Here is a 15,713-nt window from a genome sequence, read left to right as displayed (position 1 = left end):
TGAGAATTTGAAATAGATAAAATTTAGTAATTTAGAGAAGTTACTATCGTACCATTGGGAAGTAGCTCCCAGCCTCAGATTTCATTAATGTGTTATTTTAAAAGTTCAGTGCTAATGAAAATAGTGTGTTTCTGTTGTTGAACTTTAAAGATTATCCTGAAATCACATACTGGTAGCAAATTTTCTGTCATCATGTTTGTTTTGAGCACTTTGTCTAAAATTTCTTTTAAGTTTATATATAGATGGGATATTTTTAAATTTTTATTTCTTGATTTCAGAGAGAGGAAAGGAGCAGAGGGAGAGGAACATTTAAACATTGACTTGCTGTTCCACTCCTTTATGCATTCGTTGGTTGATTCTTGTATGTGCCCTGACCTGGTATTGAACCTGCAACATTGGTGTATCAGGTGACACCCTAACTAGCTGAGCTACCTGGCCAGGGCAACAGATTGAAATATTTTAAAGTTTACTTTTAGATGGTTGAGTTCTTCAGCATTGATGGCTTCACTTTTATTTTTATTCTTTGGCCTATGTTGAGTGTGGTAATTTGTTTCACTGCTTGAAATTGTGGATTTCAGGGTTGTTTTCAACAAGTGCTTAATCATATTTCCAGGGGAAGATAAATAATTGGAATTAGTTCTTAATTAATGTAGGAATGCGCTGTGAAATGATGTCTCTAATTACATGGTCAGAATGCATTTATTTAGATTTCCTAAATTTGAGGAAAGGTGCTACAGTTTAGATTAAGTATATAGAATGTAGAGTTAATCGGGTTGAGTGCAAAGTCTGGTCTACCCACTTACCAGCTGTGCTGCCTTGGAGAAGTGATTTAATTTCTCTGACTCAGTTTTCTTGTCAGTCAACTGGGGTTAATCATACATGTGTCCTGGTGTTGTTATGGAGATAAAATGAGGTAGATAAAAGTGTGGTAAATGCCTAGCATAATCGTTAACATGTGATTAGTACTCAATATAAACTGCAAACTGGTTGCAAATGTAACATGGCTGAAAGCAAACTTTTCAGTTTGAGGAGTAATTTTCTACCAGGAACAGCACTTCCATTTACTAGCTTTTTTGAGTGGTTGTTACTCAGAATTGTATGCAGAATAGCAACATCACTTGTTTCCTAAACAATACAGACAATTAACAGGGGTGCCTGATTTTGGCCATAGGAACTTCTATTTACTCCAGAGAATTGAAGTACTTTTTAAATTCTTTTTTGTTAAATGATTTTATTTACTTTTTTAGAGAGAGGAAAGGGAGAAAGAGAGGGAGAAAAACATCAGTGTGTGACAGAAACATCATTCAGTTGCCTCTCACAGGCTCCCCAACCAAGTATCTGGCCTGCAGCGTGGGCACGCACCCTGACCGGGAATCAATCCACTGAGCCACACCAGCCAGGGCTGAAGTACTTTTTAAATTCTACATTGTATTTTTTCGGTCAGCATAGTAATCTGCATCAGGAATACAGCATTTCATCTAACAGGCCAGGCAAGTCAGTAGTTTTTACTCTGTGTGTGTGTGTGTGTTTAAGAACACTTAACATGAGATCTATCCTCTTAACAGATTTTCAAAGTGTATAGTATAGTATTGTTAGCTGCAGGCACAATGCTGTATGCAGATCTCTTGAATGTATTCATCTTGTATATTCTCCATTTCTCCTTCACCCTAGGCCTTGGCAACCACCATTCTGCCCTCTGCTTCTGTGACTTTGACAATTTTAGGTAATTCACATAGGTGGAATCATGCACTATTTATCCTTCTGTGAGTGGCTTATTTCCCTTAGCATAATGTCTGCAAGGTTTACCGATGATGTCACATATTGCAGGATTTCCTTCTTTTTTTTAAGGATAAATAGTATTCCATTGTGTGTGTGCGTATTCTTCATATATAGAGATATACACACACATATATATAAAAACACATATTTTTTCCCTGTTTTTCATTCCCTGGCGGACATTAGGTTCTTTCCCCATCTTGACTATTACCCACAATGCTGCCATGCATGTGGGAGTGCTGCCTCTTGGAGCTCTGGTTTCAGTTCTCTTGGATAAATATCCAGGAGTTTGATTGCCAGACCACAACTTTAATACTGTTTTCCTTAGCACCTGTACCACTTCGCATTCCCACCAACAGTATACAATAGTTCCTATTTCTCTACATCATAACAGGTGTNGCGTATTCTTCATATATATAGATATACACACACATATATATAAAAACACATATTTTTTCCCTGTTTTTCATTCCCTGGCGGACATTAGGTTGTTTCCCCATCTTGACTATTACCCACAATGCTGCCGTGCATGTGGGAGTGCTGCCTCTTGGAGCTCTGGTTTCAGTTCTCTTGGATAAATATCCAGGAGTTTGATTGCCAGACCACAACTTTAATACTGTTTTCCTTAGCACCTGTACCACTTCGCATTCCCACCAACAGTATACAATAGTTCCTATTTCTCTACATCATAACAGGTGTGAGGTGCTGTCTTGTGGTTCTGAGTTGCATTTTCCTGATGGAAACACTGAACATCTTTTTATGTACACTGTGGCTGGTTTGTATGTCTTCTAGTAGTTAAATTTTATTTTAATGTCTTACGTCTTCTCTCCCTCTCTCTTTTTATCTTTTGGAACCTAAGAACTCTCTGGAATCTGTTGCTTTCATCATGCCCAAAATAATAGCTCTCCAAAAAGTTGTATATAAGCCTTCCTGATGTAATTCTCCTCCTATAGGATCTGTTTGAGTTACATATTCCCCCAAATCAGTGATACATATGAGGTCATTCTTTAGTGTTTTTTTTTTAGATTCTTAAACTTGCTTTGTTGTTGTGAGATTATTTTACTTCTCTCCCCATCCCTCCCCACCCCTCCCCACCCCCACCCCCACCCCCCACCCCCCACCCCAGCCATCCTCACCATCGAATGCTCAGGGTTTATTAGGCATCTCTTCCTTCTGGGTCATACTCTTAAGTTCTTTGTGGCTATCATTTACAGATCTTTATTATTTTCCTTTCATTTTCATTTTAACTTTAAAGTTTCTTATAATATTAGCCATTCATTCTTTACTCAAACACATTTTCTTCCTTTTTCCGTTTTCTTAGGTTAGGCCCTTAGTACAGAGTCAGTCACTCTGATATCCTGAGTTATGGACTAGGGATCCACACTCCATTGTTTGATATGAGTCATTCACCTTTTCTGTTCCCTTTTTTCTTCCATTGTTCCAGTCTTCTTTTTAAGATTTTATTCGCTTTTAGAGAGTGGAGAAGGGAGGGAGAAAGAGTGGGAGAGAAACGTCAATGCATGAGAGATACAGTAATCGGTTGCCTCTCTCACACCCCCAACTGGTGACCTGGCCACAACCCAGACATGTGCCCTGACTGGGAATCGAACTGGTGACCCTTTGGTTCACAGCCTGGCACTCAGTTTGCTGAGCCACACCAGCCAGGGCCCAGTCTTTAGTTACAGCATGTAAGGGAAAATATCTGTAGACCTATGTTTTTCATTTTGGGGGCATATTCTCAGAGATCTGTATTTCATTTCAACAATATCGTTTGCTTCAAATGATTGACAAGGCAGGGATAATGTTTTGCTGGTTAAATAAGTTTTGGTTGGCTTCCTGTGTCATCTTAGATACACAATCCAGAAAAAGAAGAGAGAGGGAGAGGGAGACAAAACAACACACCAGTTGGCAGGACTATATTTAGCTGTCTCCATACATACTTGGTGGAAGATGTCAGTTGGCTGTTAAAAGAAATTTCTTTTTTGATAACAATAAAGGTTTCTCTAAACTTACTGTCACTTGTGGTTCTCTTATTATTCATCACACTATGTATCGATGTTTTTCCAGAAAGCTTGGCAAAACCTTATTTGAGAGTACCTCTTAGGACATCAGGTTTGAAGTGGACATCAGAATTCCCTGTGGGATTGCTGCATTTCATTGTCACTGGAATCCTGACTGAGCACCTGTTTTGTGCCAGGCACTCTTGTAAGCTCTGGAGGAGTGTGTGTGCGCACTTAACATACAAAAATACCTCCTTCTGGATATTCTAGTAGGGTTAGATGAATAATAAATATAATAAATTGCACATTAAACTATGAAAGAAAGGTGCCATGGAGGAAAAAATAGCAGGAGTCGGAGGGAGTAGAGAGTGAAGACTGAGGAGGGTAGTTACCATTTAAAACAAGATAATTAGGGTAGGCCTCATTGTAAAGGTGACATTAACACAGATTTGAGGCGAAGACGTGAGCCATGTAGATATCCAGAAGAAGAGCATCCTACATAGAGTACAGAAGTCTTCACTAGTTTGCTAATGCAAAAACAAGTAAGAGGAATGAAGAAAGCAGTTTCAAAACAGAGGTGTCTTTAGCCCTGGCTGGTGTGGCTCAGTGAACTGAACACTGACCTAAAAACAGAAGGGTCGCTCGTTCAATTCCTAGTCAGGACACATGCGTGGGTTGTGGGTCAAGTCCCCAGTTGGGGTCATTTGAGAGGCAACCGATCGATGTATTCTCTCTTTCTCTCTCTCTCCCTTCCCCTCTCTCGGAAACTAAATGACGTCTTTTAAAGTGTTTTTACCACTCAGGTTGATACCCAAGAGAAAGGAAAACATGTTCACACAAACCAAATGTTGAGAGCAATGTGATTGATAATAGCCAAACGGTAGAAGCAACACCAATTTGAATCAACTGATGAATGTATAAACAAAAGGTGGTATTAAATATATAATAGAAGTGAGTTAATCCATGCTACAACGGCTCTGAAAATGCTATGCTAAGTGAAAGAAGCCAGTCCCAAAGACCGCATACTGCACGATTCCATTTAGATGAAGTGTCCATAATAGCAAAGTGGTAGTGACAGGAAGTACATTATTGGTTGCCAGGTGCTGGGAGTGAAGGGGGCTGGGGAGCGACTGCTAGCAGAGTTTCTTTTTGGGGTGATGCAGATGTTATAAAACTAGTGGTGTTCATTGTAGAACTCAGAACATACAAAAACCCCTGAATTTTACACTTTAAAAGGGTGAATTTTATGGTGTGTAAATTGTTTGAAAAAGCTGTTACAAAAGTATTTTTGAAAGGAAATGATTTTATTCTATTTATGAAAAGAATACTTGATAATTTAAAAAATTTAGACCAGCCCTGGCTGATAGCTCAGTGGATTGAGCGCAGCCCTACGAACCAGAGGATCGCGGTTCGATTCCTAGTCAGGGCACATGCCTGGGTTGCGGGCCAGTTCCCAGCGGGGGACGCATGAGAGGCAACCATGCATTGATGTTTCTCTCTGTGTCTCCTTCCCTTCCCCTCTAAAGATAAATGAGTTTAAAAATTTAGACCAGTCTATGAAGACATTTAAAAAAACTTAATTGAATCACAGTTCCAGCCATTCATTTTGCATTATCGATACTTTAGTATGAATCTTAAAATACTTTTAGAGTGCATTTCTAATTATTGAGGGTAGGAAAAAATAGCCAAGTGACAAAAGAAATAAAAGGCCATATTCATTTAAACTTATATTCATTATGAAGCAGATGATGTATTTTCAGAGTTTATTATCAGTCTGTATTAGTAGCCAGTTCAAGCAGTTTAACCTGTACAATTATCTAAATTTAATTTTTTCATGAAATGAATGGGTTCTGGATTTTGTATACTCAGGGTTATGGCCAACAAACTCACCAGGTGATTGTAGAATATTGCACATAAACAGTCCCCTGCCTGAGGCTGATGGGAAGCTCTCACCGTGGGCGACTTGTTACCCAGGTTTGACCGTCCTAACCCGTTCCGCATCCTGGTTAACCCTAGGAGCTCACTGACCAGACTGCTGTAAGAGTTCCTAAACACACACTCTCAATTTCTGCCCTTGTTTTAGAAGATTCATGCAGTGAGATATCGTGTAACCTTAGAAATCATTTTTAAATACTAAAGAATATTTAATTCCATGGGGAAAAGGTTAATTAATATTCTGTGAAAATGGGTTAAGCAGTACAAATGACCATCTCAATTTTGTTTTTCAAAACAGACACCTGTTTTCCCTAAATAGAAGGAAGGCTAGAATAATCATCTTCGGATGTTAGGATGAAAGATTTGTTTATGAGCACTTGAGATTGTTTTGCTGTGGACATGCATAACTTTACTGCTATATGTAAGTTAAATCGTATTTACTGTAGGTTCCCTTTAGAGGGACAGCAGAATGGCTGGCAGTCAGCGAGGCAACAGAAACCTTTCAGATTGCTGTGACACTTGGCAGACATCTGCAGGTGCCCATTGGGTATGAAGGCATCGTTTGGCAGTGGGAGGTTTGAGCATTCATTTACTTAGACATTTTTTATTAGATTCTCTAGACATTTTTTATTAGATTCTCTATACTGAGGATGTTGATAGAGGACAGTTCCTGTCCTCGGGATTCCCAGTGCGGTGGAGGAGAGCAACCCCAGTGTGGTGTGCTAATAAAGTTTGTGATAGAGGGGTGGAGAGACCGTTCCCCGCTATTTAAAACCTGTGGCACAGTAGAAAAAGTTGTGCCTTCAAATCAGTGCCACGTGGCAGGCTCTGAAAACGTGATGTGGAAGAATCAGGAAAAACTCTTAAGGGTAACACTGCATTGTAAATTCACCCATATTTTTATCTTCCAGGTTTTAGCACAAAATGAACGTAATCAGGGAAAATAAGGATTTGGCATGTTTCTACACAACAAAACATTCATGGAGGGGAAAGTAAGTATTTCTCTTGGTTTTGTTTTCCCATGTTTCTATAAAGTATTACTCTAAATAATACTCTTTCAGGACCGTGAGTCGTACCACACAACTCGGTAATGCCATGCAGCCCTCTCTGAAAAGCATCTGTGCGTGTTTCGGATGAAATGCTACATTCAGAATAATTATTGGCCTTTTTTCTTTTGGCATTTCTGGTTTTCTGTGTCTGTCTTGGCAAGGAGTTTGGTAAGAACTGAAAATAACAATTGAAAGGAAAGTAGAGGTTGTCGGGGTGACAGAGCTAACTTCGTAACTTCTTGTGCAGAGACCAGCCCGTGGGGGCAGCCCCCTTTCAGTCCCTTTCACTGTCAGGGTCCGTGCACCAGCAGTGCCTTTTGTAGTCTTTTTTAGGTGTGTGGTGAAATTTAGAAGTTGGGTTTGATCCTTTCTTTTCTTTGTGAGGGGGCAGTGGCATTGTTTGCCGGGTCGGACCAAGGTGTGGATGCTTTGTTTCTTTTTAGTAAAGCGGGTGCTGATTTCTTCCCCTCACACTCCTGTGGGATTAAATGACATGGTATGAACTGTGTGAAGGTTTTTAAATTATGCCTTAAATACATCGAGTATTCAGTGAATAGCTCTTGTTGACCAATTGAAGAAACAAGTTTGGTCTCTGGTTCTTTAGAGTAATGGTGATTAAAGTAAGCGTGCCACATTTCAACAATGGGTGACTACATTATTCCCGACTAGGCGGGCCCCAGAGAGATGGACTGGGACATGTGCACAAAGCCAGTGAATAACTTCAGTTTTTGTTCTTAACTTGTCATTTTTAGGTAGTAGAGTAATAACTTCTTAGAATGATGCAACATCTGAATTCTGTTGAGTTTCTGGTTTTCGTTGGCAAAGTGTCTACGATTTTGAAAGATCAGAATGTTTAATTTTGTTTCCTTTTAGTAGTTCAACTGTATGAGTTCCTAAAATGGAGGGCATAATTCTTATCCTTGTAGAATACTTGTCTTGAAATTTTTTCTTCAGTTAATTTGATTGAGTAAAGTTAGAGAGAAAATTGTCATATCCAGGGTAATGTGGGTCTCTTTAGGTCTTTAAGCAGCCTTACAAAAACTTGTATATTTAAATGTTTTTATTTTTTGCCAAGTGGTAGATTGCTGTGAACATCATAATATAATTTCTATTTTTAATACAGTTATAGCATACTGATACATTAGTTCTAAGGAACAAACTTACTATAATACTTTTTGATTTGTGAGCTTGTCAGTAATTGCTATCATCAGGAAATTTTTGTCTTTTATTGAATTTATTGGGGTAACATTGGTTAATAAAATTATATTGGTTTCAGGTGTGGAACATTTTTTTTATGTCCTTAGTAGTGACTAAGACCTAAGACAGTCCTCCTTTTTGTGTAATAGTTTGGAGCAGAACTGTTTCTGTTCTTGCAGCACAGTTCCTCACCTCCGTTGTTTATCCCTTGAACCTTTTTTGTTTTTATGAGTTTTATTAAGATATAATTTATATAACAAATTTCATCCTTTTTAAGTGTATAGCTTAGTGGGTTTTTTAGTTGTGAACCACCTCCACTAACTGTTATCAGAATGCCTTCATAACTGTCTAAAAATACCTCCTCTAAAAATACAGTATATTGCTTTCCATCTCCCCTCTTCCTGGCGTCTGGCAGTTACTAATCTACTTTGTCTCTGGGTTTCCTTGTTTAGCACATCTCATGTAAATGGAATCATATGATATGTGGTCTTTTGTGACTGGCTTCTTTCTCTTAGCATGATGTTTTCAAGGTCCATCCGTGTGGTAGCGTGTGTCAGTACTGCATTCCTTTTGATTGCCAGGTAATATTCTGTCCTGTAGATATGCCATTTTTATTTTATCCATTCATCAGTTAATGGACATTTGTAGTCCCCCCCCCCTTTTTTTTTAATGTGAATGGTGCTGCTATAAATGTGCATGTACATTTTATGGGTGAATCTGTATTGCCAGTTCTCTTGGGTTTATACCCAGGAGTAGAATTGGTGTTACATGGTGTTATGTAGAGTTATATGATATCTTTATGTTTAACTTTTTGAGGAAGAGCCAAACTTTTCCAAAGTGGCTACAGCATTTTATAATCAATGTATTATGAGGATTTCGATTTCTCCATATCCTTACCAACACTTGTTACTGTCTTTAAAAAAATTTTATTTTAGCCATTCTAGTGGCTGTGAAGTAGTATCTTATTGTAGTTTAGATTTGCATTTCCTTTATGACTGTTAAATGTCTTTTCACGTGCTTCTTGGCCATTTGTGTATCTTTCATGAAAAATCTATTCAGTCATTTACCATATTTTAATTGGGTTATTTGTTTTTTAGTGTTGAATTGTAAAGAGTTCTTTATATTCTGAATGTAAATCTCTTATTAGATACATGATTTGCAAATGTTTTCTATATTCTGAGAGTTGTCTATTTACTTTCTTGATGGTATCTTGTGAAGCACGGTGTTTTTCATTTTTTAAAAGATTTTATGTATTTATTTTTAGAGTGAGGGGAAGGGAGGGAGAAAGGGTGAGAATCATCGATGTGCCAGAGAAACATCGATCAGTTGCTTCTCACGTGCCCCTAACCAGGAACCTGGCCTGCAACCCAGGCATGTGCCCTGACTGGGAATTGAACAGGTGACCTTTGGGTTCTCAGGCTGGTACTCAGTCCACTGAACCACAGTAGCCAGGGTGAGTTTTTTTTATTTTGATGATTTTCAATCTATCTGGTTTTTTTTTCCCTTTGCCATTTGTGCCTTAGGTGTCCTATCAAAGAAGACATTACTTAATTTAAGGTCTCAAAGATTGACTCCTGTGTTTTCTCCTAAGAGTCTCACAGCTTTGATTTTGGGTTAATTTTTATATATAATATGAAGTAGGCATCTGGCTTCATTCTTTCACATGTGGATATCCAGTTGTCCCAGCACCATTTGTTGAAAAGATTACTCTTTCCCCATTTATTTGTTTTGACATCCTTGTCAAAAATCAGTTGACCGTAAATATAAATGTAAAGGTTTATTCCTGAACTCTTAATTCTATTTCCATTGACCTATATGGCCAACCTTATGCCAGTACCATCTTTTCTTGATTACTATAGCTTTGTACCAAGTTTGAAACTGAAGGTTGAGGTTCCAACTTTGTTCATTTTTAAGATTATTTTTGCTATTCTAGATTTTTGTGTTTTATGGGAGTTTTAGAGTCAGCGAGTCAGTTTTGCAAAAAAGGCAGCTGGGATTTTGATAGGGACTGCATTGAATCTGTGAGTCCATTAGGGGAGCATTGCCAGCCTAATACTCATTCTTCTGATCCGTGAATAAGGGATGTCTTTTCATTTATTTAGATCTTTAAAATTTCCTTCAATAGTGTTTTGTTGCTTTTAGAGCTAGAAAGCACTTTTTTCCCCTCCATGAAAAAGTAGTTTCCTGTTTGCTCTAAGTAAGCAATTTCTAATAGGAAGGAGCAGTGCAGTTTCACTATGGAAAACTTCCAAGTAATGTTTGTAATGTAAGTTCAAAATTCTTTTGGATGAAAATTACAAGTCTACTGAAATCTACCCATGGATCACTTTCATATTTGCATACATTTATTGTAACAAATGCTCTGAATTTCAGAGTAGCATTTTAGTATCTGAGCAGGATTTCACGTTCAGTACATTGGGACATGTGGTGATCAACCCATGACATTCAGTGACAGGTGCCCACTACATTTATAGTCTGCTTCATAGAAAGTCTGTGTAATGCCTAAATAGAGGAAATTGAAAGAAGAGTTGAGGGAAAGTGGACGTGGTGAGTTTCTGATACCTTTCTTGCAAGTAGGAAAATACCCTGTGAGAGGAGAGAGACTCTTTTCTTCAGTTGCCTGGCGTTTGCACATCTCATCAACTCTGACAGCCCTGGAAGCCTGCGATTTTCCCCATGTTTTGTTGCTCTTTGCCCTTGGAGCTGCCGCCCTCGAATACTCAGGCGGGAGAGTAGATCCTGGGTTCTCTTTGTAACTCTTTGCGATTATTATCGGACAATTTGGGATTTGAACATCTTTCATCCAGAAGTGCAAGCAGGATCACATCTGCTTTATAGGAATTTACACCTTACATGCAATGTTGTATTGACCAGTAGGTCCCAGGAGCAAAGGTCGCGTTTCTGAAGCATTAGTCTGGAACACTTAGGCGTCACACGCAAAAACATGAATCTAGGCTCAAACTTTAATTTTCACAAATGAACTTAAAATGGATCATAGACCTGAATGTGAAATGCAAAACTATAAAACTCCTAGAAGATGATAACATGGGAGAAGACTCTGGATTACTTTGGGGTTGGTGATAACTTTTTACATACAACATCAAAGACATTATCCATGAAAAAATTAAATTGGCAAGCTGGACTTCTTTAAATTTCACAACTTCTTCTTTGTGAAATAGGCTACCAAAAAAGGTAAAGACAAGTTGGAAGGAAATATTTGCAAAAGACATATATGATAAAGGACTATTACTGAAATTAAAGAATCCTTAAAACTCAACAATAAGAAAACAAACAGATTAAAAAACAAGTCAAAGACCTTATAGATTCCTCACCAAAGAACACACACAGCCCTGACCAGTGTGGCTCGGTTGGTTGGAGCATTGTCCTGCAAAGCAAAAGGTCACTGGTTTGATTACTGGTCAGGGCACATGCCTGAGTTGTGGCTTTGGTCCCTGGTCAGGACACATAGGAGAGGCAACTGATCCATGTTTCTCTCTCACATTCATGTTTCTCTCCCTCTCTGCTCCCTCCCTTCCCCTCTCCCTAAAAATAAATAAATAACATGTAAGGATGGCAAATAAGTATATGAAAGGATGTTTCACATCATACATCATCATGGAAATGCAAATGTAGAGGTACCACTACACATCTATTGGAGTGACCAAAATCCAGAACATTGACAACACCAAATGCTGACCAGGATATGGGGCAACAGGATCTGTCATTTTTTGCTGATGTGAAGGCACAGTGGTACAGCCACTTTGGAAGACAGTTGGGTGGTTTCTTACAAAACTCAACATCCTCTTACCCAGCGATTGCACTCCTCAGTATTTACCCTAAGGAATTGAAAACTCATGTTCACACAAAAACCTATACACAGATATTTATAGCAGCTTTATTCATAATTACAAAAACTTGGAAGCAGTTATTTTGATCATTTAGTAGCTGAATGGGTAAATAAACTGTGATACATGTAGGTAATAAATATTATTCAGTGCCCAGAAGAAATGAATTATTAAGCCAGGAAACTTAAATGCATATTGCATCGTGAATCCAATCTGAAAAGGCTACATACTGTATAATTTCAACTATATGACATGTGGAAAAGGCAAAACTTTGGAGATAATAGAAAGATCAGTGGTAGCAAGGTTTAGGGGAGAGGGAAGGATGGATAAGCAGAGCCCAGATGATTTTTAGGGCCATGAAACTACTCTATGACACTGTAATAGTGGGTACATGGCATTATACGGTTGTCCAAACCCATAGAAAGTACAGCACCAAGAGTGAATCCTAATGTAAACTGTGGACTTTGGTTGATGGTGGTGTATCAGTGCAGGTTCACCAGTTATAACATGTACCACTCTGGTGGGGGCATGTTGATAATGGGGGAGGCTGTGCATGGATGGTGACAGGGAGGGAGTATGTGGGAGAGCTCTCTGCCTTTTCCTTAATACTCTGAGATTGAAAATACTCTGAGAGAAGCGGGACATTCTCTTACTGAGTTATTGGGACAGATACTTGCACAGAGAGTATATCCTATATACCTTCTTTCTCTTTTCGAAGGAGTGCAACTTCTGATGTGAATGAGCCCTTTTCAGTGAGACTGATTTTTCAAGTGGAGTTTGACCAGAGTCAGAGCATCCCAGTAATATAGCCATTTGAATGATCTTGTGTTTTAAGTATGAATGTGGCAGTCATAACTACTGGAAACATAGTGATACTCATTACAGTTATGTGACTGTAGTTCAGTGACTTGGAGTTTTGAGGCACTTTCTCCATGATAAGTCAGAATAATGGCAATAAGAATAACTAACACTTGTCGATTATAAACAATAAGTGACAGGCACTTTGCATGAATTATTTCTTTTAACTTTCACGTTGTGAGAATATCTATATATCAGTGTCTTCGTGTGGGGAAACTGAAGCTTAGAGAGATTTATCAAGTTATCAGAGGGGACATAGAAAGTGAGTTGTCCAGGGAATATTTGCATCCAGGCAGTGTGATTCCGGAGCTGGTGGGCTTAACTATTAGCTTTAGCAATGCTTGCTTACTGTTGATGTCCCAACTCTTTGAAAAACCTTGTGTTTCAGTTATCCTTAACTTCATTTGGTGGACTGAAATTCTAGTCCAAGTAACTGGATTCTCAAGCTTTTGTTAATAAAAAAGAAAAACCTGGGTGTTTCTGAGAATACTAAAGCCTTCTAGAAATTTTTGGCCAAAACTTATTTTTAAATGGTTGAAGGAACTAGGGTGTTAAACCTAGGAAAGAAAATTCAGATTGAAAATCTGATTGACAGGAAAATTAGGTAAAGTTTGTGTGAAGCTGAAAGACAGAACTTGGGCCACAGGGTGAAATTTCTGGGGAAATGTGTATTGGCTTAGTTCTGAAGAACAATGCTCAGTATCTGGAGTATTGGGAAAGGAATAGAACTACTGTTTGGGAAGGTTAGTTAGTTCCCTTGTACCACTAGTGAGCCATTAAAACTAGCCAGCTTCGCCTAATGAACAACTCTAAAGGTTCAAGCTACATGTTGTGGGAACTATAGACTGGCAACATATAAGCTTCTTTGAACTCTTAATTAGCTAGGATTTGTTTGGCTTACTTGAGGCCCGTTGCATAGACAAGCCACTGAAGGAACTGAGGATCTTCAGTTTAGAAGTAATACACAAAGGTTTTATGACCTCAAGGAATTTAACAACCATTATTTTATAGGAAACATAAGCTTTTTCTGAACTTTATAAGTAGGAAGCAAGGTTGAATTTTCTCTAGCTGGAGAGAACTGAATGCTATGAATGCTTTGCAGAAGAGTGTGACCTTGTGAGGGTGGCCAGTATTTTTATAGTATCTCTTTCTGTTGATGCTGTTGTACATGATTAATTGATACAAGCTAGTTCAGAGTGTTCGAGACTAAAATTAACATTTAGACAATGAGTGACAAGTGTCTTAGCTCTTATTCCTTTCAAGTTTATTTCAGATGTCTGAATAGTTACCTAATAGTAAATAAAATGTTGGGAGGAAACCAAGTCTTTAAGGGACCAGTTCTCGTATTTATTGCCACGTCACGGAACGGAGTACAGTTATGTGCTCATTTATAGTACTGGGTCAGTCCATGGTGATACTAAAAACAGTATCTGAGCCAAGACATTAGTTTTATTTTTTAAAGTTGTCATATAAAAAAATCATGTTATAAAAAATTGTTTCAAAGACAAAAGCAATATTCATAAGGACTAGCAAGTTGAAGAATAATAACATTTTTATTTGCAGGAGTTAAAGTAACATAAGAGTGTGTTTTCATGTAAGTTAATATGTTTGTTAAAAATTAGGAACGTCACCTGTCAAATCCAAAACTTGATTATTTCCTTAGTGTTTGCTTCAGTGGGCTTTCTTTGCTTTCAGTTGATCTTTCTTACCTTCATCAGCTCTATTACTAACACAACATTTTTATTTGTTTTTACTGTTTATCACCAGTTGCCATGAGAGCAAAGAAGCCCCATAGATAAAGCAGTCGCCTCAAAGTTTTTTTATTTACTTGAAGAGCATTAGTTTCATGATTCTAAGTAATATAGTTAATGTATAATATAAACCATATTTCTTTATAAGCTTTAGAATAAATAAATCTGTAGCTGAAAACTTCAGGAGTGGATGAAATGCCTACTCTTTCTTTTTTAAAACTATATCTTAATGATTATGCCATTACAGTTGTCCCATTTTCCCCCTTTATTCCCCTCCACCCTGCGCACCCCCTCCCCCACCATTCCCCCCCTTTAGTTTTTGACCACGTGTCTCAAGTTCTTTAGATTCTGTATTTCTCCTACTATTCTTGCCCTCCCCCCTGTCTATTTTCTACCTACCATCTATGCTACTTATTCTCTGTACTTTCTCCCTCCTTCTCCTCCTCCCACTCCCCTGTTGCTAACCCTCCATGTGATCTTTATTTCTATGGTTCCACTCCTGATCTAGCTGTCCTAGTTTGCTTTTGTTTTAGGTGTGGTTGTTAATAACTGTGAGTTTGCTGTCCTTTCACTGTTCATATTTTTTATCTTCTTTTTCTTAGATAAGTCCCTTTAACATTTCATATAATAAAGGTTTGGTGATGATGAACTCCTTGAACTTGATCTTATCTGAGAAGCACTTTATCTGCCCTTCCATTCTAAATGAAAACTTTGCTGGATAGAGTAATCTTGGCTGTAGGTCCTTGCCTTTCATGACTTGGAATATTTCTTTCCAGCCCCTTCTTGCCTGTAACGTCTCTTTTGAGAAATCAGCTGACAGTGTGATGGAAACTCTTTTGTAGGTTACTATCCCCTTATCTCTTGCTGTTTCTAGAATTCTCTCCTTCATTTTAATCTTGCTTGGGTAATGTAATTATGATGTGCCTTGGTGTGTTCCTCCTTAGGTCCACCTTCTTTGGGACTCTCTGTGCTTCCTGGACTTCTTGGAAGTCTATTTCCTTTGCCAGATTGGGGAAGTTCTCCTTTATTATTAGTTCAAATCAGTTTTCCACTCGTGGCTGTTCCTCTTCCCCTTCTGGTACCCCTATAATTCGGATATTGGAACGTTTCAAGATGTCCTGGAGGTTCCTAGGCCTCTCCTCATTTTTTTGAATTCTTGTTTCTTCATTCTTTTCTGTTTGGTTGTTTCTTCCTTCTGGTCCACTCCCTTGATTTGAGTCCCAGTTTTCTTTCCATCATTTGGTTCCCTGTGCATTTTGCTTCATTTTACTTAGTGTAGCCTTCATTTTTTCATCTAATTTG

General features: G+C 38.2%; 1 protein-coding gene across 1 annotated transcript in view; it reads left to right on the top strand.

Annotated features, from left to right (window-relative positions):
• The window catches only part of DNAJC13 (DnaJ heat shock protein family (Hsp40) member C13), a 110,343-nt gene that overhangs the window by 9,150 nt on the left and 85,480 nt on the right, over window positions 1–15,713 (top strand). The window contains exon 2 of the mRNA XM_037061279.1: window positions 6,623–6,703. Within this exon, the coding sequence (XP_036917174.1) occupies window positions 6,636–6,703 (68 nt within the window). The 5' untranslated portion in view covers window positions 6,623–6,635. The remainder of the gene's footprint in view (window positions 1–6,622; window positions 6,704–15,713) is intronic.

The sequence above is a fragment of the Sturnira hondurensis genome, unplaced genomic scaffold (assembly GCF_014824575.4).
Source record: "Sturnira hondurensis isolate 20B ecotype Veracruz unplaced genomic scaffold, ASM1482457v3 Scaffold0013299, whole genome shotgun sequence".
Taxonomy (NCBI): domain Eukaryota; kingdom Metazoa; phylum Chordata; class Mammalia; order Chiroptera; family Phyllostomidae; genus Sturnira; species Sturnira hondurensis.
The sequence above is the reverse complement of the archived record's forward strand: the minus strand, read 5'-3'. Positions and strand labels throughout refer to the sequence as shown.